Source organism: Myripristis murdjan, chromosome 13, assembly GCF_902150065.1.
Source record: "Myripristis murdjan chromosome 13, fMyrMur1.1, whole genome shotgun sequence".
NCBI lineage: Eukaryota > Metazoa > Chordata > Actinopteri > Holocentriformes > Holocentridae > Myripristis > Myripristis murdjan.
Window position 1 is genome coordinate 15771405 of NC_043992.1, and position 27527 is coordinate 15798931.

The 27527-nt window shown below is 42.3% G+C and overlaps 1 protein-coding gene across 1 annotated transcript in view; it reads right to left on the reverse strand.

The window, feature by feature from the left end:
• Positions 1-27527, reverse strand: part of lsamp (limbic system associated membrane protein) — a 202866-nt gene that overhangs the window by 35351 nt on the left and 139988 nt on the right. The window contains exon 4 of the mRNA XM_030066605.1: positions 2485-2610. Within this exon, the coding sequence (XP_029922465.1) occupies positions 2485-2610 (126 nt within the window). The remainder of the gene's footprint in view (positions 1-2484; positions 2611-27527) is intronic.

A 27527-nucleotide genomic window follows, 5' to 3' on the forward strand; every position in this document is an offset into this window, starting at 1 on the left:
GGTATCTGTTTTCCATAGGCGTTGGTAATGACCAGCAGGTGTGGCTGTCATTAATCTGCAGGTGTGTTGTCTCATTTGGCCTATAAGGGATACCCTGGAGTGCCCTCATTTTGAGCAAGATTGTGTGTGTGTGTGTGTGTGTGTGTGTGTGTGTGTGTGTAAATACATGTGTGTAAGCGTTTGTGCTCTTGTGCATGCTTGTGAGAACTAGTTTGAGTTTCTCAAGCAAAGTTGGGACACTTTTGCAAAGTAAGGCCCTTTTGTCTACTTCTCACTCATTCAGTGGCTTGTTCAGGTTTAAGTTTACTGTTAAAATGAGAATAAAGATGAAGATCACCAGGTAAGGGTTACAGTTAAGACTTACAGTGGTCAGGGTGTGTATTGAGTTAATCTGTGTGTGTGTGTGTGTGTGAGAGAGAGCGCCTTTGTGTTTGCATACAGCAGTATGTGCACAAAGTCATGCATGTGGATATGAATATGCATGTGCTTGTGTTTGTATGTGTCCCAGCTAAAAGTTGTGAGCCTGGCTAGCCAAGCGAAGCAGTGATACCACCCAGGCAGGCGAGGGTGTGAGGCAGTGTGCCCGCATGCTGCCAGACATCATTATCTCTCTCAGCAGTCCCCCACGCTCTCTCTGACTGGGTTAAAAGAAAGGTTTCGGGGTGGGGAGGGGGGGAGGAAGACACAGGAAAAATAACAAGCGCTGCCAGTGTCCGCAAATGGTGTGGGGACCCCCATCTTTGGAGCCACATGTGCCCGCACGGGTTTATGGGATCCAATCCTGCCAGGACACTGACAGGATTTTCCTCCATCACACTCTTTCCCTCTCACCATTCCTGCTCTTTCAGTAAAGGACAAAGACTTGTGGAGGGTGGTCTACCCACTCCTTCCTCAGAAAAAAGTCGGAAAAAAAAATTGAAAATAGACTTTATGAGGGGCAAAAACCTTGCAGAGCCATAAATGCTGAGTGCACTGCAGCTTGAAAACCCTCCACCACAATACTGATTCTTCCCTTTTATACCAAGTCGATGTCTCCATCCATTTCCTCTATAGGAAAAAAAAAATACTGTGTTAAACTTACTTACAGGGCTTTACCTAACTTTGTAAGGCATCTGAACCTTGGGGGCTTCTCCACAGTTTTTCAGCAAGAATATGAAAAGGAGCTTTTCAGTTTGCGCCATGGATCTGAAAGGGAGCCAGTAAGATCCATATGGCTCACAGGATTAGGTTGAACAAATCACTCTCTGTTAACTCACACAGACAAAAAGAAGAATATACACCTATCCAAGTTGTTCAGCTGCCAGGTGTAGAAAACAGATGTATTTGAGGAAGCATGTCTGGAGCCCTGATAAACTGTCACAGTAATTGATAAAGACACACAAAGAGAATGACTTTCAATCAGTGCGGGATTGCTATCGAACCAAGATGCTGTCTGTTTGGGCATCTCGATCCATCACATTAAAGGCTTTTCGGAAGTACGGGACATTATTCATTTTTCCGAAACTTGGGTTAAATCCAAAAGCAACAATATTTCCCAGCATCTGACACATACGCATACATAGAGAAAATTACCTGTGTATATCCACTCATGCATTTCTTGTGCTTTTCGATTCAATTTTCGGCATGCCTATATATCATCATACCTATGCCTGAACTAGGACTGCTAAAATTAGTCAAAATAATGAGCAAAACCAATCATTTAAATTTGCTGAAGCAGATTTTGATAGTTGATGCAATGCATTATTTTTAAATTGTAAAGCTGAATGCCACCTCTTATCTTATCAACAGCAGTACCTGTTAAATCCCTCGCAGATCAAAAAAAAAATGTTTTTTTTTTTGACTGTCATCTCCATGAAAAACCTTTCAATAAAACAACTTAACCATACACCCATAATCTGGAATTGCCTTTGCCAGTAAATGAATGGTTAAATGAAAAGCATTTTATAATCCTGAATAAAGAGAAAATGTTCAATCACACAATTTGAAGGAAGAAGCCCAAAATTAACTATTACTTCATGTTCTCTGTACACAAAGAGAATCCATGGTTTTTGCAGACATGAAATTATCAAATCAAATTCATCACAATAAAATGCTAAATATCGACCTGCTTGATTCACTTCTCCTTTTGTTAAGGCTATCTGAATGAAGGAAACAATCATGACAGAAATTGATCAGAAACAGCTGTTAGTTGCTCGTCAAACTAAATCTCTAGATTGTAAACACTGACAGACACAATGGCTTATGATCTGACGGTGATATAATGTAATGCTGACTCATCTACACTGAAAGACACAAATGACAGTGATAACAGACAACATTGTAACTTAAACTGTTGACAGATGTGCTGGAAACTATTTTGCAGCTGGTATGCTGATTGCTTTGCTCCTTACCTCATGGTTTGAGGAGTCAGTAGATGATGAATGGATCTGGCCAGACAGCTAGAGTGACACAGATGACAATGGGAGATGACTGGCTGAGTCTTACCTGAGGGGTTGAGCAGCCGCCAGGTGATGGCGGGATCTGGCCTGCCACTGGCCAAGCAGCTGAGTGTCACGTTGCTGCCCTCGTTCACTGTGATGTCTTCTGACACTTTGTAGATGTTGGCTGGAACTGCAGAGACAAGAGAAACAAGGTCAAGGTCGGGATTAACATTTTTTTATGAGTGCATGGCAAAGTACACTTTTGGAAGTGTGCCCAAAACTGAACCCAACCCCAGAGGGGAGGGGTCACCTTCCTATGGTGTAATTAACATTTAATACGCTTACTGACTTTTCTCCCCCAGTAACTTGGAAAATAGAAAACATTTCACGCACTCATTCACTTTTCATTCAGTTTTGCACAACAAAATAACTGTGTGCAAAATTTTTACCCCTTCCGGCCCCATGGGTAGATTCATCATTGCAACCACAGCCAAGCTTTGTTTGAACCCACAGAATTTTATTTTAAACTCTAGTGGAGATCCCTAGGTTTCTAAAGATACCAAATATGTCCTGTTGAATTACAGTGAAACATGTATAAAATGATGCACCAGACACCCAGATATTTTCTATTTGATGTTATGCTGCAGCCATAAAACAATGACATCTTGGGTTGGAATATTTCAGTCAATATCAGCGTGATGCAGCGTCAGTGAAGCGTTGCAACCAGCAGATACAGAATATGTCTGAGATATTGCTGTACAATAAGGGGAAAAAAAAGTTTAACTTGAAAGTTACTGAAGGGGAAATAAGATTTAAAGGGGTTAAGCAATCATACTATTCCATTACTGTAACATCACTGCTATATAGTCTACCAGCCCCACTGCTCCCACATAACATGCCATGCCATAAATATCTAGGGAACGCCTTGGCTGTAATGATGGGTTAAATGCAAAACCATGCTAAACTTGATCCTCTGAGTGAAAAAAAAAAAAGTTCATAAAAGTGCTTTGGAGAACCACAATTTTTCCTGCTGCCACAGCCCTCAGAGAATCTTAAACTTTTTTTCAAACCGGGACCCAAACGAGCAATTTAATCTCTTGCCCCAGGACCTGGGCTCATGAAAACAGATTGCTCCTCTTGTCATTTGGGGAACTGGAAGACGCTTGCCATAAATTTTGAGTTCTGACTCATAGTTTTGGAAAACTGGGCTTTTTAATCTATGAATCAAGATTTAGAGGTGAAATGACGAATGTATCTGTGTGTGTGTGTGTGTGTGTGTGTGTATGTGTGTGTGTGTGTGTGCGTCTGTGTGTGTGCATCTGTGTGAGTGGGCGGGACACTGATGTTCAAAGCAGCACAGAGGGTTTTCATCTCAGTGTAGTGCTTAATGATCTGCCTTGCTGCTTTGCGATCGCCATCTACTCCTTATTCCTACTGCTCTCACTCCCACACAAACAAACAAACAGAAAGCTAGACACTGAGAGAGACTCACAGGGAGAGAGAGAGAGAAAGAGAGAGAGAGAGAGAGAGAGAGAGAAGGCAAGGTGCATTCTGTTTTAAAGCAAGTCAGCAGCAAAGATGCAATCAATCATGGAAGATGCAGAGGGCATACATCATACATCACTGCGTTTTCACAAACTGTGGGTGGACTGGGTGGGATATAGTATCACATATGAGGCCAGAATTTAAAATAATGATCAATGACTTGGGGACATGATGAATATAGGGACATGCAGCATAATGTGGGCAAATGAAAAAGTGCAACTTTCGTTTGTCGTTCACTCCCATAAATGATAAGTAGGTTTTGTATTTTAATTTTGTGTGTGTGTGTGAGTGTGTGTGTCTGTGGAGGGAGATGGTAATTCCAAGACCTTTTCAATTTATGTGATACCCGTTCAACATTACTCAGCAAAACAGTACCCAACACAAGAGGTCACCCACCTCACCTCCCTGCCTCTGCCGCTGCTGCATTACTATCCTGACGCTACATATCGCCATTCTAACTTTTATTGTTTGTTTTACAGTTACTTTGTTCTCTACTGTCTATTTTGTTTATTCAGGCAAAACTGCTTTTATAAGCCTCTGGAGGGGGTTTAATCTCACATGCACAATCTGTTTCATTTGTTTATCTCATTTGTATGTGCTCCACTGTACAAATAAATGAAAATCTAAAACAAAAAATCTTTGGTCATAAGAAAGTAAAAAAGGTGCGACCGTGAGGAGTCTCCTGTCCTTGCCAAGGAAAATGGTCTATAGTCTGTACAGCAATTGAAATGATACATGTCATTAAATGCATTCAACATGCTGACTTAGGCTCAAGGACACAACCAATGTGTTCTGGCGAGACATTTCCGATGTAAATGAAACCAAATGTTTTTACAAGGAAAACTCCATTCGGTACCATTAAATAACAGTTACACAAATATTTAATTCCGGTATTCAGACTGAAAAACAAACAGCGTTCTTATTATCTAAAGCCAGTCTCATCCACTATTTCAAGATGCATAAAACTGTGGTAGATATGATCTTTTGTCTTTTGTCAACTCCAAATTGTTTCTGTGTAATCCAACAGATAATCAAACTGCAAAACCCTCACCACTCACACAAAACAGTATACAAACTTTTTAATTAGCACAGCAGAAGTTAAAAAAAATTTAAAAATAAGGGGCATTAAAGCCCTTGGCCTTCCCCAGCATTTCTGAGACACTGTCAATATGACCCATATTCATCAACAACCAGGGACCTGACAGTGATTACCAATCTGCTACTAATAATGGAAATAACACAGGAAGTATATATAAGTGTACACACACACACACACACACACACACACACATATATATATAAAAAGAGTGATGCAAATGAAAGACCATGCATAACATAACATGACATTCTGTTATTCATACAGGAGGACAAATGACTAATTAGTGCAGAAATCACCATCAGACCACCAACATGTCAAGATATATGCAGACTTATTAGGGCAAAAAACATTCAGAAAAATAAAAATTACAAATAAATCAATGCCAGCTATATGTTTTCATAAAAAAGTGAGATAACAAGCCCTTAACATGCTCAGTTCTAAGCGATGTACACAATAAGCTTCTGTTCTAAGAAATTTCCTTTCCCTGTTTCCTCTTTTCAACAGTGGCTTAACTGCCTCAATACCCATAAAACATGTAGCCAAAAACTTATGGCCAGTAGAATATAAATATATATATATTTTTTTTCAATTTATGTTTCTCAATGTTTTGTGGGTCAGTACCTGTTAGAGTTGTAAGTTCTTCTTTCTTACCTAACAAGTTGATTGGAGGAAACTGTGTATTGAATATTCTGCTCAGATGTATAGGATCCAGTCTTCTCTCTGTCAGATGTTTGTCTTATTATATCCCTTATGGTTGCATATGCAGTGGGGTGATACTGTGACGGTCTACTATTGACAAGTGATCAGTTTCTTACCATGTGAGTGTCATACGAGGGCTACATGTACACCTTTATGTGTCTCTCATGACATTCAATATGACATTTGAGGGACTGGTGAAATAAGTTGTTCCTTTTGTTCTTTTCCTAGAAGTACACTTTGCTTTTACCTATTCAGTTATCAATACTTTGGCTGTCTTAAATAGCTATGTGTACTGGTCCAATATGAGCATCACCGAGTCTTCATTCCTTGAACTTCACCTCTGCACAAGTAATCACCTGCTAATTTAAAATCGCTTGTAATTATTGAACGTTTTAATTGATTACAGTTACTACTTTGTGTAGTCAGATATATTCAGTGTCCTCTCAATCAAACCTGTAAGTACAATAGATTCACAGTTGACACAAGCAATTTTTCAAGACTGTCCTCTGGCGAAAATATGACCCTATATATCGTCTGTAGATCAGCCTCTAGCAGTTCAGTAAATAAGGACACTGTGGTGTAGTATTAAGGGAGTCCACATAAGGTGGTTGGCATTGTGGCGGACGGTTCAGTCAACTTGTAAAAATCCAAGTTAGAGCAGTATTCCTTATTAAGTAGCAAACATTGACTAACATTTTGTAACCTTAACCCTGACCTTTTCCTAACCTTAACCATTATGATAAACCTTTCCCTGAGCTTAAAAATAACCTTTTCCTAAACTTAATCAAGTATTTTAGTGGCTAGTGAGATAGGCTCACTCAGGAAACCATCCTATTAGAAACAGTTGTAAAAGAGGGTTGGAACAAATGACCCATGTGGTTTTATGAGCTGGAGGACTTGTTGAATTTCTCTGCTAAAATCAACTTTTTAAATGATGAATGCTCCATCACTTCTCTATAGAGAACGATCACCGTTTTCAGAGCAGCAGCATGAACAGCAACGAACTGGTTTAACAACCGTTGATGGTCACCAAAGGGTTAGAGAGTAGGCGTGTTTGTGCAGTTTGTGTCCCCTGATTAGTCAGTAAAGTCAAAGTGGAAGACGTGAAAGTAATGCGCTCTCCCAGCCTTTAACAACTGTTGTCAGTTTGTCCATAAACAGCGCACTTAAACGCCAAATGCTCCATTAAAGTTACTCAGTGGCTTTGCAATAAAGAATGCAGTTGTACTCATGTTGCAGGTATCATTCATGCTACCAAAGCCTTTTCTCACACTGAAGCCAATGTTCCCAGTCTCAAGCCTTACATTCCTGTGCTTATCTATATAATAGGCTACAGTTGGGGCCAAAGTGAAAATATGCTATTATTTAAATAGAGAATGCATGTTTTTATCCATTACAGTGAGTTTACCCAGGCAGGTCCCACTGGCAATTATTTGTATGTATGTGAGCCTCTCACAGCCTGCAACTGCCCCTCTTGGCCTTTGAGGTAAAGAAGAACATGAATGTGTCTCATTTAACAGGGTAAATTACAGTAGGAATGGTGTTATGGAACCAGAGTGCATGCTTTGATTCAAAACATATTCTCTGAATAGTACAGTGTGGTTTGATTAAAGCCGCCCATGTTTCCATGTGTATGTATCCTCAGGGCCTGCATCCTATTCGGCAAAAATGCTGCCCACTGAGGCAGGAAGACATCAAGTCATGCACCAACCAATTTTTTCTGCATTAATTGTTGCCTACTCATATGCCTCTGTTAGGCTGTTTTTTTGAGGGATGGATATCCCACAATCCTTTGTGTCCTCTGGACAATTAAGCCCAAACTCTCACACACCTGCTTGTGTGTAAATTACTGTAACAATTTTACTCTTCCTCCAAGAAATATACGGTGAAGTCACATAACATTTATTTTTTTGAACATCTCATTTCACAAAATCGAACTCATTGGGGATGACGAGCACAGAGGAAAGTTGAGAGTTTACCAATTTTATTATTATGCAGTAATCTAGTATTAGTGTTGTTAAACCACTCAGTTACATCTACACCTGGGTCATATCTTCTGCCAAAGAAATAATAAATAACCTGTTCTGATATGCATTTCTCAAACATTTGCTTAAGTTATTGGCAGACAGAAGTCGGAAGGATGGAAAATTGATACATTAGGTAAATTAATTTGAGTTCAGCCAATGAAATTACTTCTACCAATCAGACAGAGCATCTTGGAATATCGAAACCACTTTCAGTGAACTAGCTAACCAGCTGTAAGGTATCTAATGGTACGACATTCATGCTACTCAAGTGACATTTACTTAGACTTAAATTTATGTAGTGTTTTGGACAAAATACATTCATAATGAGGAACATTCCTAGCTGGGTACCAAAATGAAAGCTTCCTTGTAAATGAGACACAGCCTCAGTTATTTGCTGAACCCAGTAGATCATTGAAGTGGCTGCCGCCTGCAGGGTACATCTTTTATTTTATTGTCAGTTGCAAGAATGAATGATCTGCCAGTTATTTCAAGTTCAAGTTCAAATTTCAGTAACCTCAGGTTTGCTAGTGATTTTTGGAATTTTATCTTCATTGCAGCTTAAGACTTGTTTCGATAGCACTTCAACTAATGAAGACATCCAAGATAAATCCAAGGATATTTAGCAAAACAGTCAGCAGTGAGTGTCATCAGACAGTTTGAAGCTGTTATTTTGTACCCTAATGTGTTTTCCCATTCCTATAGAAAGGAGGTGAAACCGGAGGCTCCAAATCACTTTGATGGTCTATTATACAACTGCTTACTTACTGTTCAAAGGTAAAGGCAGTCACTGGCATGAGGTAGCATCTAATGAAACTTTATGTATCACTCAGGCTATGTTTTATATATAGTACGTTTCATGATGTTTATTTCCCCCTTTATTCTTCATCTAGTATTTATTCTGTCACTTTGCACTTTTCCCTATTAAAGCCTGACAGATACAACAATTGGCTGTGCCTTGGAGGATCAGTTTGGCTACTGTTTATTGGGATGAATGGCTATTACAATACAAACAGTCCAATACAATACAAAACAGTATGCCTCCCAAAGATGCTATTTACTGTCGTTGCAAACACAATTGTGAGAACCTCACCTGTGATTTCATATGATATTTAAATCTGATAGAACCTGTCATGCTGAAATGAAAAATGTACCTTGTTCCTCTGTCTCAGACCATATTTTGAAAGAAACAACAATTCACTGTTCGTCTCTCTCAGATTGTTTCTCCAGCGAGGTTATTATTGAGGCTTTGTCTCTGTACAGCATCGCTAACAACACCCCCACCAACATCTCTCTCTGTCTCCGTCTCTTCCTCTCTCTCTCTCTCTCTCTCTCTCTCTCTCTCTCTCACACACACACACACACACACACAGATACAGAAATCTTCAGTCTGCTGCTGAACTAACCCATCTCTCTAATACCAACCGACAACACCGCCAAGATCGTGCCAAACAGCATTTTAAATGAAGCCATACAGAGTTATTGCTGGAGTCAAATGACCAAGCCAAAATGAAGATGGGTTTTCCAGATATGGGCAGATTGGGGAGTGGGAGGGTGGATCAGTGGGGGGGACACTAGATTGAGGTGACAAAGAATCCAATTGCCCTCCACCCCTCCCCATCCGCTGCCCCCAGAAACAAACTACGCCCTGCAAATACCAAAGGGCTGGGTGCGGTGGGGTGGGGTATGATTGGCTGAGTAGAATGTGTGACTGGAACATTAATCCAAGGAAGCATAGATAAAAATGGGTTGGAGAGGAAACAACTGCTCCCAGACTGATCGGCCTGTCACTCCGCTAAAACTGGGAACCTGATGGAGGGTGGAGGAGGGGAGAAGAGAAGAGAAGAGAAGAGGAGAGGAGAGGAAAGGAGAGGAGAGGAGAGACAAGGAGAGGACAGGACAGGAGAGACGAGGACAGCGCACAATCGTGGAAAAGACAGCATAAACGACACTTCAGCTCTCAGGCACCGAGCACAGCTCCTGGTGACCAACTGCCAACGATGTAGCCAGAGGAGAGGGGAGAAAGGAGCGAATTGTAATCTTAGTCATAGGTCAACCTTCAAAGAACAATGTTGGAAAGGGCAGCTCTTTGAAAAGCACTTCACCTGCACAACTGTAGCACGGCTGAATTCCATAGAGATACAATGCACTCTCCACTAATGTTTTCCCGATGGCTGAGCTCGAGCGAACTACAGTATACACAATAACAGTCACGGGTACACGCATAGGCTCAGGTGGACACATGGCACACACATATACTGTAGGCGCACACTCACAACACACTCACTCACTCACACTCGAGAGGACTTATTTTTATTCAGGCAGTTTTAATTTCATATTCCCATAGACTTCCTCTTGTCGAGTTAGTTTTCATTCATGGAATAAAAAAAAAAAAAATGTATATCATGAGCTATATGGGTGTGCTATCCTCCTCAAAATTGACCATAAATAAGTAAGTAAGTAAGTAAGTAAGTAAGTAAGCAACATCATGTCCTCTGCAGCTAACAATCTCAATTTTGTTTGGGTTTCCAATGCCTCAAAAATAATAAATCTCTGATGAAAGCCTCATAAATACAGTGACCTCACTTTCAACTCTAATTTCAAACTTCAAAGAAAAACAAAAACACAGAGATGGAGAGAGAGAGAGAGAGAGAGAGAGAGAGAGAGAGAGAGAGAGAGAGAGAGAGAGAGCAAGTGAGTTAGAGAGATCAGGACTTATTAGGGAGGAATGTGTTTGTGAGTTTGTGCATTAAATGTGAACCCATATGGAGGACAGAGAGAGAGAGAGAGAGAGAGAGAGAGAGAGAGAGAGAGAGAGAGAGAGAGAGAGAGAGAGAGAGAGAGAGAAAGCCACAGGCAGTTTCAATTTCCTGGTGACAAGTTATCCTCTGTGTGCAGTGATAGACGGTGATGAAAGCACCGAATTTGTGTCCTTGCATAGCTAACTATCACCTCCTCCACTTGTTTTCTTCTGTCATCATCATTTGCTACATTTACATGTGCGTATTAATGCTAGCGCTACTGCCAAACACTCAGTAATGTAATTAAGCCATTTAAGTGGTTCTGCAGTGTGACTCCTCTCCTAATATTTTGTATTAGGAGCATTCAAACAGAAATTACAAAAAGTACTCAGGTCACAGATAAATGTGTTACTTTATCTGATGATCATTATATGTCATCATACTAGTCACTGGATTTTATATGCTCATAATATATGAGCATATAAAATTATACCGTATGCTTGTATATAGATAAATTCACTCATTAGTTTCTCCTTGTTTGATCTATATTATTTCATAATTGTCCCTGAAGATCCAACATCCAGGAGGGTACTATAGGTTGGATGCCATCATCTATCACTCATATACAGTTTCTGAGCCTCTGATGGCCTGTTTTGGATGAAACTTGGGCTAATAATGGATTTTGACACTGAGGTTCAGCATTTTGAATATAAACCTGAGTGGCCCAGCATAGCACCACCACCAGGCCAATAAAGGTGAGTCATGCTCAGTATCTTGGACATTGCTGGGTCAAATTAATGAACCTCAACAGGCCAAAAGGTCCCCAAGCTTCAAGCAGCTATGTCTCAGACACCACACATCACACATACAAGATTATTACACTAAGAGTGACTTACATCTGTTACCGAGGAAGTGAGTCACTATTAACTTGTTAAATATTAGGTGGGACTCAACTCCAAAATCCATTCATAACTTTGGTTCTTACACTTTATGGCTTTTAAACATTCCCTTTGTGCTACTGTGATTATTAACAACAAAATCAGAGAAGTGCTTTACATGGGTCCTGCTTGACTTATATTTCTGTCTTAATTGCATTACAGTCCTTTTTTGTGCATGTAAATGTCAACACCTTCTCATTCCCAGGTCGTCAAATACCGCAGCTTGGTCACACTGCTTTTGCTTGAGATACCGATGCCAAACGCATCCTTCCATGTCAGGATGAGACGCATCTTATCATGTATCAGAGTCACATGGTTAGGTTTAGGCATTAAAACCCAAACTGTACATGATCTCACTGGGGAGGGGTATCAAACTCGGGTGTCCTGCGTGAAGGCGCTGTGGCTTACACACCCACCATCCACACCAACCACGTCCATTTTGCAGACTTTCTCGCTCTTTATACTACGTCACCAACTCCCACATCTCATACTGATGGTATGTGTTGGTATTCGACAAGGGTGTGACAAAACTGCAGTATTTAATGCCCTGGGAATTAGAATGGACTCTAAATGCAGTCATTCTTTCACCTTGCACTAAAAAAATCAACTTTTCACAATTTTAGAAAAAGCAGCTTTGTTTTAAGGCTGAAAACAATGTATTTTTCAGATTATCCATTGGGATATGGAGGGGGTTGACAAGACCGTGAATCTGAGTTTTCTCACCCCATCCACCTATTCGTTTGGAAGTTAAAACATAAAAAAAACACTAACATTAGAGTTACAAGAATTTCCCACACCAGAGACATTGGAGGCTACTGCTGTGTTTGCATCTAAATTTGGATGCACTAATCTTAAGGGACCTGTTTTGTTCTTGAAGACAGTGGGTTTATCAGTAACATCTCTGCAAGAAAACTGAATGGATTGTTGTGCTCACCGCCCACTCTCTGTCTCTTACTGTTTATTTTCCTCCATCTCATATAATCACATGTAGCCTATTATCCGATGCATGCGCGAGTGCACAAACTCAAAAGTAAACTAACACTCCTGTGTTGCCCAGCTGATATGCCGGTGTACCGGGCATGAAATTAGCCGTTGAACAGAAGCAGAGAAGACAGCAGGTGTTGCAGGATGCAACCTCTCCCACCTGCACACTGTCAGATTGCTTTACATTTGAGCTAAAATGTTCATTACACCTCAAGGATTACTGCGCCAGGCTCATCTCCACACTTTAGAAGAAACTTTGAAAATAACAAAATAACAAACTGAAACACTTAGGTATTTGACTGTGGAATTCATTTACTTAGCAAAATAATTACTAAAATGCAAAATAATGCGCTGGAGCTTGAGAAGACTTTTTTAAAGGAAATATAGACAATATAGCAGACATGCTATATTGCCTTCTGGTAGTTCAACCCCTTCAGCTGCGATCATCTTGCCCCTTTTCAATATCACCCTACCACACTTAGCCAGTCTGAATGACATTCCAATGTCGCTGCTGTAGAGCCTGGTGATGTGGATCAGTGAGTCAATGTCTCGCTCATTCCTGGCATACAGCTTGATGTCATCCACGTAGAGGAGGTGGCTGATGGTTGCTCCACTTCAGAACTGGTATCCGAAGCCATGATCTGGATGAGGGGGTTCAGGCCTATACAGAACAGCAGGGGGGACAAGGCATCTCCTTGGTATATGCCACACTTGATGCTAACTTGTGCAATTGACTTTGAGTTAGCCTCTGGAGTTGTCTTCCACATTCTTATCAAGTTCTTGATGAAAGCTTCTGTTGATGCTGTACAACTTCAAGCATTCCAGTATCTGTGTGTAGCATTGAGTTGTGGGGTTTCTTGTAGTCAATCCAGGCAGGCGTTGGTGCTCCTGGCCTTGCAGTCCTGACTGACTGCTCAGTTGACCAGTAGCTGGTGTTTGGCCCTTCTGGTGTTACTGCCAATTCCCTTCTGGGCCCTGCTCATGTACTGAGCCATGCACCTACTCATCTTAGCCACTATAGGGCCGTTTCCACCGCCAGATTTTCTGGGTGATTTTCTGGGGCCGGGGCTGTTGTCGCGTGTCTCCACCGCCGGAACTACCCCGAAGGAGAGAGTTCCTGAACTTTTACAGGGGCTAAAAAAAGTCCCTGCCTCGGGGTAGGGACTCTGAGCGGCCCCGAAAAACTTCTGGGTGGGGCTTGGTGCTGATTGGATTTACTTACGGCGCGATGTGGTGTCAACAGAAAGCAACAAAATATCCAGACGCTAGTGTTAGCTTTAGCTAATGTTAGGCATCCCGAGTAACACGGCCAACACTACCAAGCTAACGCTAATGTGCTAGCTAATGTTAGCTAACGCTAACAACAGGCTTTTTAGCCGGCATTTTAGGGACGCTAACGTTAGCTTTAGCAGACATTAGCTGAGGCTAACAAAACGCTTTTTTAACAACACGCATTTTGATGCCCCGGTCATGGTCGCGCAACCGCCCGGTAACTTTACAGGAACCTTCCTCCTACTCGGCCCTCTCAGTGGAGACACAGCAGTTGAGAGGGCCAAGCGAGAGGACGTTCCTGTAGTAGCTCCTTCTCCCCAAATACTACCAGGAACATTTTGGTGGAAATGGGCCTTATGATGCCTGACAGGAACTTCCATGTTGTGGTGAGGCAGGTTATTGGCCAGTAACTGGATGCATCCAAACATTAGCAGCTGGTTCATTTGTGCTGCCATGGAGTGCAGTCTGCTTCTATGTATGTATTTACGTATGTATAAACACACATTTTTTTTCTTTTTTCTCTTCCCTAGTTTCCCTTACTCCCTCTTACATTTACCCCCAACTGGCTGTCAATGTGACATTTGGAGGAGTGATGTGGTAGCGAGCGCAGAAGAAGCAGGCCATTATGCTCGGCTAATTTGAAACCATTGGAAGATAATCAGGGGAAAGCACTTGCAGCTCTTTGGCTTTTAGCTTTTAGTGCTCACAAGCTTTGCTGCCAATTACCTGCTTTCTGTGAAACAAGGTCAGCCTCCAAAAAAAAAAAAAAAAATCCCTCAAAGGACGCAAAAAAAGAACAATCTACCCAGCTGGTTGGCCACCGGGGTAGCTGCTGTGACAACTCTGAAATTGAATAACGTCGCCTAAAACAAGCACCCGCCGCGCCTCGCTCGCTCATGACGGCGGTATATGTGTGTATGTGTGTGTGTGCATTTGTACACTTGTTTGTTTGTGTGCGTATCTTGCCTCTACTCATGCACCTTGACCTGAGCAGGCAATCTGTTACTGCAGAATGTGGGAAAGTGACAGTCAGGCAATCTTGACCATTCAAGGACTGAAATGGAGAGCCCACCATCAATCCACCTGGCCTTCTCTGGATTAGGGCGTTTCAGGTTAGAGGAAGAGACGAGCCGCACACACTCAAAAATCTTTTATAAATCTGCCATAAAAAAATATAAGAAAGGCTGTATTACTCTGTTACACATGCTTTGGCTTCCTCTAAGAGTTTTGAAAGAGGTAAAAAGGCCAACGGAAAAGAAGAGCAACAAAAAGGGAAAGAAGAAACAAAAATGTAATCACCGTGCTACATCTCCAAACATCTGCAATGTGCCAGTGTTGATAAAGAATATCTCTTTAGATTAACACTAAGCCTTGTGGCTGAGCTGCCGGTGGTGCTCTTAGCAGTGAATCACACACACACAAACACATACACAAACACACCCGTACATATGCACATGCACATGTGCAGCGATAAACGTGCATTTGGTTTTGCACAGCTATGCATCCTCATACTGTGTGACTCATTGTTGATATCGGCGCCTGATCCGCTTCAATTATTCATGGTAACAATGTGACTTTATGTAACGACAAGATACATGTGCGTTGCATGAGCTGCTGCACACACAGGCGTACGCACACACACACACACACACACACACACACACACACACACACACACACACACACACTCAAAGTTTTGCCCGTACCATCAAGTCACAACACACAAAATACAGAGCAGCACCGATCTCGTTTGATCAGAGACCTTGGGGTGTGCTCTCTACAGTAGTGCATGCGTGAGCACATGCATACACACACACACACACACACACACACACACACACACACACACACACACACACACACGCACACACATACTGTCTAACTTATGTCTGTCTGGCACTGCAGAATTGAGAGCAACAAAGGGAATGCACAGTTCTAAAAGGTGGACTGACACTGTTGTTGCTGCCTTGGGAGAAGGAGCTCAAGTGGCACAGCAATGCCAGTGGGGGCCTCCTCACCTTTATTCACTTCTGGCAGCTGGGAAAACAGAGGAAAAGAGAGGAGGAGAGAAGGGAGATGAGAGGGGTGATGAGAGAAGGGAAGACACTGCCTCTTCCCCATCCCAGTCATAGCCCTCAGCAGCGGCAGTGCTGTTAACACCCAAGCTGCCTGTGAAACTTTCAAAGGAAGGAGCGGATATGAGACAGATGCGAGCGGATATGAGACAGATGCAATGGCCTGCTGGCAGCACTCATGGAAGCAAGGGAGAAAAGGGGTCTTTCTCTGTGTTTTTTGTGCATTTGAGGCCAGCCATCTTTCCGTCCAATCCTGCAATCTCGTCCGCAGTTGACTTGAGGACACAAAGGTGACTAATTAAGATATTTTTTGCCTCGGTGTTGTGAAGTATTTTCCAGATGAGGGTCCACGCAAGGGCAGCAGCTCGTAAATCACATGAGCATTTAATTGGTGTTTGCACTGAAGGAAGAAAAACAATGGAGGAAAGGGAAGTGAGACACAAAGGCGTCATGGCTGTTTTTGCTAACAAGCTCTACGCAGGCAGCCATGGAGGGTCAAAAGGGGAAAAAAAGTACTGGGTAGATTTTAAATTTAAATTTAATTTTTTTTTAATATATATATATATAATACCAAATAACAGCAACTCTTACCCTTATGAAAAATGTGTCTATGTTTATATACCCCATATAAGCTGTAATTCTTATCGTAGCCTAATAGAGGTAAATCCACTGCCTCCTCAGGACCAGTAGCTTTGTATTTAAAGCTTGGCATCAACAAACTGAGGCAGGCTTGCCAAAAAGGCAAAGCAGATTTTGTATTCAAGACATCAGATGATTTAGCGGCTTATGATATCGCAGTGAGGATGATAACGAGAGCAAAAAAACAAAGATGGCTAGACAAGCTGACTCCAAGGTTATGGATTCTTGGCGGCGCTGGCAGCCATTTTCTCTACAGATTCCATTTCTTCAACTGTTTAATACCACTTCCTGCCCTCTGATCTTTAAGTTCCAAATACCATTCCTCATTATGTCACTTTGTCTAGACTGAGGTTATTGGAGACCACAGGCCCTCCCGATGCAGTTCTGTTTAGGTGCGTTCTGCGTCCCACCACTTCCTATTCTCCTTCAAAACAAAACCACATTCATCTTCCAAAGTCCCGTCCATTTATTTCAGCACTATCTTGACCCATGAGAAGCAGAGCTTTTGACTTTTTTTTTTTTTTTGCTTCTTGTTTTTTTCATTTCGGTTTTAATGGGCCGAATCTCAAACTACTGGTAACAATTTTTCAGTTCATTCATTATTAATGCAATTATTCATTATTCACAATTACATTCATTATAATGCTAGTAAAAATATCACTGTAGGTCTGTATTAAAGTGGAATGAAAAAGACTAAATTATATTCACTGAATCAAAATCGAAGAGTTTGAAATCTACACGAGTTTTGGTGGGTTGATTGAACAAATTAATTTTTTAGAACCATGCCTATGGCAAGGCTTTGATCATTCTGTATCTTATCCAAGAAAACAATTACTGCTGAGGCTCATGGCTATTCACATGTACAGACCCAGTAAGTATGGATTAAATCTAAATTCAATTTTATGTACTAATAAAACTAGATAGTATCATATTGATCTATGCAAATTAGACATGAAACTAGAGGTTCAAAGCATCAGCATACTGCCTCATTGTTCAGTCAGACATTAAAAGGGCCCACCAAATTACAGCTTGACTTATCGTGGCATTCAGATGGCCTTTCAGCTTCATTTCCCTGATCCTTAAAGGCCCTGAAGCATGTTCTGTGGAAGTCAAACCAGCAATCAGCGCTAACTAATCAATACTACCTGATTGGCTCCCATTTGCTGCTCTTCACCAGATTAGTTAAAGTGCACACAGTAATGGGGAATGTGTGAGTGTGTATTTCTCTGTGTGTGTGTGTGTGTGTGTGTGTGTGCAGGTGCATGTGTGTGGGTGCCTATTAAGGATTCCGATGCCCTCCCCAGAGTGCAGACCTCCGGACTCCTTGGTTAGCAGCCATTAACTTCTAACCTGAGCTCAGGTCCAAGGGTCCTTTATTTCAATCTGGGACCCGGCTGATGGACTGTCGGTACTCCCATGCTAATAGCTTGGGTGCAATGGGTTTGGTGCTCTGGTGACACGCGCTCAAGCCTGCTCACACACATATTAAAACAGCAGTTCATCCACAACACAAAAAATGTATTTTACCACTTACCCCTATGGTGCAATCTTCCCACTCAGTTTCTGTGTTATTTGGCAAGGTTTCCATTCTGCCGTGATCTTCCCTGTCTCCCGGCAACCCAATACAATGGAACCACATTTATAGAGCTCAAACCATCAAACACCTACATGTGAAAAACTCAACAGCAACAGCTCTTCCCCAAAACAGTGACACAGAAACCCGACATAATCCACAGCGCCTTGGGATGAAGAGTTTCATTGGGAACTATTTCTAGCTGAAGAACACCAGCCATCTGTATTGTCTTGCCTCAAATTCGTACTTGTTCGGGACAGATATAGTTTGACGATGTTCAAGTATCTGTGTCATTTATCTATCTGCCCCCAGCAAATACGAATTCAGGGTGGATAGATACAGTTTGCTGGTGCTCTTCAGCAGGAAATTGTTCCCATCAAAACACTTCATCCCCGAGGGCTGTGGATTATGTTTGGGATCTGTGCCATTGTTTTTGGAAAGAGCTGATTGCTGTTGAATTTTTCACATGTATATTTTTGAGGGTTTGAGCTCCATACACAAATAATCACCCAGCTTCATTGTATCAGGGTGAGGGGAGACGGGGAATATCATGGCAGAGCGGAAACCTCACCAAATCACGCACAAACTACTTGGATGGATTGACTGCACAAGTGGGAATTTTTGGGGATTTTGGGTAAACTGTTCCTTTAAAGTATGCAGATTATATATATTGTGCACATGCAGAACATGGATGCATATGCATATATGATGCATTTTCAGCACACAAACTCTGTAACACACGATAGTAAGAAAAAAAACAACAACCTCGGGTCTTCTCCTCTGTGCTGAGTAGGCTAAATTGGACTAAACAGGACGATAATCCAACAGTCCATTTTATAGATGTGCCTAGGCTCTCCGAGATGTGTTCCTGCAATAGCCAGCTTACAGCAGTCCCCACTCCTGATCCACACAACACAGGAAGCAGTCTGGCGGTTTAGTGCGTGTGTCTGCACTAAACCACATTCACAACACAGCACAAGCCTCTCCCGAGCAATCACAGGGAATTTCATGAGCCGGGTCTTGTCCTTCTTCAATAACACTGAGTGACAGGGGCAAGGTGTTTTCTGGTAAATACCACCACAGCAAGGTAAAGAGAGATAGACCACAGTACAACATGGCTTTTTTGCTCCTTCTTGTTTATAAAGCATGGTGGAGGGGGAAAAATAGCTGCTTTTTGGCATCTCACTGATGATTTCTCTAGTGCCTTGCTAAGTTGAAAAAAATAGGCAACAAGAGTTGTATTATAACCCCTTAGGTTTTACCTTTCAGTGATTGAATTTAAAAATGGAAGCTAGTTTTAGGGAATTTGCATGTAATTATTTAGAGGCAACAGCTACTCAAATCAACTGATGAGCCCCGCTGATCACAAGGCCATCATTTAAAGGACTCTTCCAGTGTGATTGGAGTTTAAACTTATTCCTTACATTCACTTCCTGCTGACATCACTGTAAACTGGTTTGTGGCTGACAGAAAGTGTCCTGATATCACTGCAGAGAACATCTGCTATTGGTTAAAATCTTTTTGGAGAGGAAATCAGAGAAGCATTAAGTGAAAGTGAGATGCACAAATGCATCAATATGAAGTGGGGAGCTTAAAACGCGGCTGCTCTTTTGTAGTGATGGATTACGCCTTGGCTTCACCGACCTAATTACAAGTCTCTGGAGTTGATTTCTATGCTGTTTGCGAATGCATGTGACAGAATGAGAGAGGTATGACAATACTAATTCCAAAAAAATGTTTAATTGTGCATGTAAAAACAAGAACCAAAAAGATGAAAAATGCACAATTTACAGCAAACACACACATCACATTGGAACTGTATGAGCTAACAGAGGGTTTTCGATGTGGTTTGAAATGGTTTGAAATGTGAAAATGAGGCACTGCTGTTGTGTCAGTGTTGATTGGGCTCCAGATCTATAGACTCTCAGCCAGCTTGTTGGTCCTCCCTGTGTGAAGAACTGTGAACAGCTGGTAGAGTGGAGAGCACCTGACACACTCAGCTGGAGACCACACCATAGTGCTCCACACACACTGCCTCTCACTGGGCTTACAGCTGCTCTTGCTGCTGCTGTACTGGGTGATGGGGAGGGTATGTTCACTCTCACTCTCGCTCTCTCCTGTCTCAGTGGGTGTCACTATCATGCTGTCTTTCAGCTTTTATTCCCCTTACCACTCCTTCTCGCTTTCATGCAAATGTGTGTGCACTTGGAAGCGGGCGCTGCCTGCAACAACATGAACACAAGCTCCTCCCTCCTGTCTCATTTCTTGCTTACACTTTGTGTTCTACCATCCTCTCCCTCTCCCTTCATCTCTCTGTCACCCTCTTCCCGTCTCTCTCACTCTATCTCTCTCTCTCTCATATACACTTTCTCTTTTTCTATCCATTTCTGTGGTTTTGCCTTGAGCAGCAGTCTAATGAGGAAGTGGCTGGTGTTGAGAGTGTTCCCCAGCTCAGAGGAGAGATAACAAGCCCATATGTTATTTACCACAGCGGCCACTGCAGTAGCCGACCACTGCCAGCTCTCAAAGAGCCCTCCCAGGAAAGAAGATTTCCCATCAAATCTCTAGCTGTGCCATCAAAGTACTGGGGAGGAGCAAGACATATTCCACAGCACTCACTAACTGTACTGTAGCTGTGTCTATTCCTGTGCCTATTGTGATTATTTTCTCTCCATAACTGATAAGGGATTTTTTCTCATTAGTGAGATGCATTTTTATTTTCAACAAGGGCCTCTTTTGACCACAATGCATGTTTGCTTCTAAGGGAATAACTTTAAATTGTGTGTGGAAGATGCACAGCAAATTGAGACAAAGCAATATCCAAGAGACAGAGCTTTCCGGAGCCGTTTATAGACAGTAACTCTCTTAATCTAGTCTGAAGTCATTAATCTGCATATTTTCATATAACATATAATTAGGCAAGACAACTTCCTCTTCGTAAAAGCTTCCACATCACAGATCACATCATCTGAGATTAAGCACTTGATTACTATCATTCAGCAACTAACCACCCTTTCAACACAGTCTGCAGCAGTTTTTGATCCCCTAGACTTGTTCTTACCCCAGAATTTTGAAAAGCAGGCGTCCATCAAAAAGACATCCATGAAGACATATGCTGCATCACGAGTGGTGTTTAGCACTCTCCTGGCACACTGAAGATCGGGTATGTAAAGCACTGCATCAGCGCTGGCTACCATATGGTCCAACTAAATAACATGCCAGACATCTGTTGGGGCAGTGGACTCCGGGAGAAGGAGCAGCCAGCAAGTCTGCCTACTAGGATGCACAAAAAAGGCAATCCACACAAAGCTTGTGACAGGTGTTCGTGAATGAATTTTGAAACATAGTTGTTATCACTGAAAAACTCCTGACATAGACAATATGGAACACTCATCTGGACCTTATCAGGTTAATAGCTGATACAGTAGTTTTAAAGATACATATGTTGCATTTGGCAAAACCACCGCCACAGGGCTAAATTCCTGTAGCTTTACGTAACAAAACTGTAGATCCAGGTGGGGAAAGGTAAGGTCCAGGCATAAAAAAAAACAAAACAAAACACTTGGTTATGGTTAATTATAGACATCAACACTGGAAACTGGACACGGCCGTGTTGTTCATGTTATGAAGACAAACACTGGTCTCAACTCAGATTCAAACCCTGGTCTCTTCACTGAAAGTCATGTTGATAGACCCATCTTCCATCCCATCTTTCAGCTAATGCAGAGTTTCTGAGCTCTTATACCACCTCACAATATGTGGTACGGGCATGAGACATACTTCCAATTGATGATAGTTGAGGGAGGCAAGTCCTGTGTTTGTTTGAACCACCAAGATGCTCCTGAGATCAGGTCTCACTCAGCGTGTGTTTGAAGATGCTGCTTGTGGCACTGACACAAACAAGGGTGCAAAATATGAAGACTTTCCTACAGGATTGCACAAAGAGCATGATCAGTAGGGGGGCAATTCAATGTTATAATAAACTTACCATAATAGCACACAGTCGCCATCAAAGCTCATTGACTATTACATGCAGAGAAACAGTGGCATACTACTGGTGCGACCTGTCTCTCTTTCTGTCTACCTCTACCATAAATGGGTTCATTACTCTGTTCACATGCTATTCAGTATAGTCACTTGGTATAAAGTGACACTTGCAACTCCGGAAGGCACAAATCAACTGGTAAAATGTGTGATGAAAATTTACCAAGTGGCAGGCAAACTGTATGAATTCATAAATGCATGACTCAGGCTGCTTTTCTGGTAGCATTTTTGTTTGGGCTCATGTTCCATTCTCAAGTTTAATTTATTTCCTGTTGGGTTTCCAACCCGCAAACTTGTCTAAGCTTGATTATACTAAAATGAAAAAGCATAACATTTGCAAAATACATAGTGTATTAAACAAATTGTGAGTTATTATTTTACTACTGCCTGCTGAGTAAACTAGGGACACTGAGTTGGACAGTATTTTCCATGATGATCGTTTAAACATTTTTGTGTAAAACCAGGCAGTCTGAGGTAAATCAGTAGCCAGGTAGACTGTATGCAGTTTTCTATATGCTCCAGTTCCACTCCTTGCTGGTTGTTTTTGGGCAGCATTCAGGAAGGTGACCCCATGGTAAGCCAAATTTTCCACTGCCCAGTTTAGCAAGATATATAGTTGAAAATTATATTGTAACGTCTCCCCTTGTTAACTGAGTGGATCTGATGGGTGAAATCATTAACACATCATAGCTGTTAGCTTCACATGTTCAAAAACAGCAGTTTTTCCTGTTAATTGGCAGTTCCTGTAGTATCACACTGCAGCCCAGACATGTTTGTCTCTTTTAGGCAGAAGCCTGGAGGAGATCACGTGTTCAGTCGTGTGTATCTGTCCGTGTGTGTGTCGGTAGCTAATCTTGCATACTACCAGACCTGTGATCAAGGATCTTGACTCCTCCTGACTCCCCTTAACCAACCAGGAGCTGCAAGTGATTGACAACTAGCTCAGTTTGGCATTTTTTTTTTTTTTTTTAAATTTTATTTACTTCCACTAGGGACAACCAAGCATATCATGTTGCCACAGATTCAAATTATGGTCATGTCTTGCCAGAGATTCGTAAGTTAACATACATGCCAGGGCATGTTAGTTGGTGGATTTGTTTATTGGTATTTTCTCTTTGAAACTAACATTATACATTACACTAGTCTTTTGGTATTGCTGCTGTCCAGACTTGCACACTGAGGTAAGACAGTTGTGGCTTGTATTCATTCAAACACACATTGCAGCATTGTGGTCATTTGAGAACATTGAGTCATGTTCACCAGCTGCTGAAATGCCTTTGTCAGCTAACTTATCGCTTAGGGTGGTGCTCTGTACTCTGGTACTCACTCTGCATATTGTCCCCCTTTCATTTCACTACTCTCTTCCCCACTTGCTAGACACACAGTCTGTCCTGCAGTTCCTGTTTGCCACCCACATGCCCCAGACACGCCTGGCAGAGATCTGCACTCTACTGAGTACACTCCTCTAGTTAGATTTTTGTTCTTATCCAACCCACCCACGGTGATAAAAGAAGTTGAACACTGGCAGGGGTGAGTGTAGAAACTCTCTCTCTCTCTCACGCACGCACGCACGCACGCACGCACGCACGCACGCACGCACGCACGCACGCACGCACGCACGCACGCACGCACGCACGCACGCACACACATAAAGATAAAGAGCCAGCAGTAGTTAGCAGTAGAATCAGGAGGACACAGACACACACACAGGCAGAGAAAGGTAACAGGATCTTATTAATGTACAATGCGTTGAATTGTAAAAACACACACATTCTCAGGACAGAAGGGCCATGTTTGTACCAGAAAGCCCCAGTACCACATGTCAACCCCCTCCCTGACACACCCAAGCATGCACACCCATACGCACACCCACACACACCCCCACAACCTCATCTTTGCCACTAAACTCTCAGTGAAGCAGGTGAGGTCATGTTTCGCTCTGCCACTCAATCTCCCTTCCAGAGCCATTCAGAGCAGCTGCATGGCTGTCCATATATCTGGCCTGGGACATGTCGAAGAGCAGACAAAAAAGAGATGAAGGGAGAAGATACTGGCAGGTGGCTAGCAGGCCAATGCAGCAAGAAATAGTGGTCCTCTATGTCAGAGATAAGAGAGCCGGGAGATGCTGTCCAGGACCGGTGGCTAGTGGCTTGCCTGGTTAGTCTGTGAAATATGGCAGTGCCGCCTCACCTGCAGCCCCTGTCAATACCCCGGCCATCATGTGTGTCCGTGGGATGACCCCATTTAAATGCATGAGAGCGCCTCTTCCAGCCAGCATAAAGAAGATTAAAGGAGACCCCTTGCTTTATTTTTTATTTTTAGAGGATTCAGTCTAAGCAGCATAAGCTCTGCAGCCCAGGGAGAAAAAGGGAATGGTAAATTGTTGCTTTCATTAAAACTTCAAGGAGTCAGTTTCATTATGAAGGTTCAAAGGCAGTGGGAAATGTGTGTGGCTATATTCTCTCTCTCCCTCTCTCTCTCTCTCTCTCTCACACACACACTCTTTCGCTCTCTTTCCTTCTCCCACCCAGGTAACTGCACTGAAAAAGATGGGCAATGTGACGAATACTTGTAATCTTGTCCCTGGCGTGGCAGTGTATATGGATGTGTGTATAGTCACTTGTCTGCCATCGTGCTCAAGGCAGGCATAATGAGGCAAGGCAAAGCTTATAGTCGGCCTTCATGCGAGCCCATGCCTCACAGGGGTTTACTATGGGCTTTTGAAGTGCATGAACCTCAGTCTTCTAGCTCCTCTTAAACCCCTGAATTTTTTTCCAAGTTAAATGAGGCATGGGGTGTATTGTTAGAGATGCTTGGGTTCACCTGCATTACACCAAATAATAATAATAATAATAATAATAATAATAAAACAATATGTCACTGCGTTGATATATTACACATAGTGTAGAAGGGATCAAGGGTGGTGTATGTGTGCAAGTGAGCAAGAAGCAGTATCTGGATACAAATCGAGGATTGTGTTCAAGGTTTAAAGTGCCATGCTCAACTGGGCCCTTAGCCACTGGAAAGCCCTTGACAAGCAATATCTTCGCCTTCGACAAGAGGCCACAGAGGGCTGTTGGTTTGGGCTTGGCGAGTAAGCGATTTTGTTGGATGTTTTTGCTTTTTTCTGCTCAGCGCAAGGTCCATTGATCTCACTTTGTGTGTTTCTTTTTTTTTTTTTTTCAGACACGTAAGGAGGGATCACAAAGCAGCAACAAGAAGGTGGTCTGATTCCTATGGCCGGCGGCAATACAAGGCCGATAATGTGTATGTGAGCCCAATCATAATGTTATACTGGTGTATCCCATCAGACTCCTCCATTCTGACTCTTACATCCTCTCAGGCTCACACCCTCCTCATAAACCCTGTTGTGAGTGAGAGAGGAGGAAACACCTCAGCAGCAGCAGTGCTAAGGGGTGGTCCGAGATGCAGCAGTGAGAGGGAGGCTGCAGGGGAAGAAAAAAGGCGAGGAGGAGGAGTAGGGAGCAGGAGAGGCAGGGAGGAGGATAGTAGATAGATAGCTTCAGAGGCGCTGCTGAAAGGTTCCGATTGTCCCATGATAATTGTTAAAAGGTCAGTCCTCCTCCTTGCTCAGACTGTAGAGTAGACAATATGTGCAAACACACACACATGCAAGCTCACACACACACACACACACACACACACACACACACACACACACACACACACACACACACACACACACACACAGACACACACCTGCCCCCTCCTGCTAGGGTGCTCTTTAGAGTGACACGGCTGCCTTTAGAGAGTTCTCCGGATCAGCTCCTTAAATACCACAGCATTGTGATACAAGGATGGAAGGAATGAAAGGAAGTAAAGACGAATGAATGTGTGGGCAATAGAGGAAGCATTCTTTGGCTCCTATCTTTCAGTCAAAAATTCAATGATGCCAAGTAGGGAGAAAGGTTGGTTTCTGTGGCTGGGTTTAAGTCAATATAAGGTTGTAGCTTGTGCTATTAATGGCAGAGAAGATAGCACTTGCCAGACACCTCAGTAAAGGGTAAAACAAGCAACAATACACTGAAGAGCAATGTGGTTATAATTGGAAAATAGAAAGGCTACTCAGTATGAGTTGTTTGTTTACAGCAAGTTTGAATAAAAGTATGACTTTGCAACACTGCACCAGGCCATAATCTTATTTGTCTGACTCTGCGCCGTAGCCAAAACTACATATCACCTTCTGTCATTGAATTAATTCTGTCAATTCTCCATGCTCCAGAGGAAGTGTCTGCAGTGCACCAACACGTGTCGCTTCATAGTGAACACAACATATTGAAATGGGGTCACAGCATCCAGGGAACAGATGCTTACAAGACTACTCACTTCACTGGCTACTTTATAGTCACTCTGGTTCTCTGACATTTATGAATGGATAATGTCAGCTGTCTTGGAAGAAAAGCTGCTCTTAAGGAAGGTTTGGGGTGATAAATTTTAGATTTAAGAGCTAATCCAGATTGCCTAGCCAGATTGTTTGTAGCTGTAAACCCAAAAGAAATGAAACCTATCTGATATTATATTGAAAAAATAAGCAGGATTACACAGTCCAATGCATTTAGCTGGTATTACCTGTGTTGTACTGGATTCTCAAGAGAGAGACTGACATCATGTTAGATGAAACTGAAGAAAATTATTGGTTGTGAGGTTGAGATTGGAGGATTTAGTCATGTTGGAATAACAGTGCTATTAAAATGGTTCTGATTTCATAAATGTCAACACACAGCCAATTACTGACTTTAATTCAAAAGCTACAGTAATAGATCAATGCCCATTTGAATCAGCTGATAGAGTCCTGTCATCACCGAAGCGAAAGAGAACGAGTGGAAAAAATAAAGAAACAAAGAAAGCAGCATGCTGCTTTTGGAGACCACCATGTAATCAGTACTATTGATGGATATCAAGGAGCTCCTGACATCTGGCGCGCACCCAACACACACTCTTAGATGATTGGATGCATGCATGTCAGCACACATACAGACACATGCATGTGCTCATGTACTCCTTCTGTAATCACTAGGAACAGGATGTCAAAATCCATCTAGTCGTTATGACTCCCTCCGCTTGGGATGCATGTAGCAACAAAATGACTTTCGATTTAGTCATAGTGAGCAATTAGGACAACGATTTGAAGACCTGAAAGCTAAAAGCTGAACAACACGCTGCCTCTGTTTCCTATAATTTCTCTACCTGTTGAATCTGTCATGGCAAATGAACAGTGACTGCTGGACATATTAGAGGAAAGCATAGTTCAAGAAGCTGTCATACCTTATGCCGAGGTCAGCTGGTTCCAGCCAAATTGGCAGGAAAGGGCTAAACTAATTTAATTCCCATTTGCAAGACACTAGTATTACATGTGGACTTTGTGTGATTAATGAATTACTCCCCAGACACTGCATGGGATAGTAAAATTTGCTCAATTTGACCAAGCAAAGCAGAACTTGAAGTTTGACCTG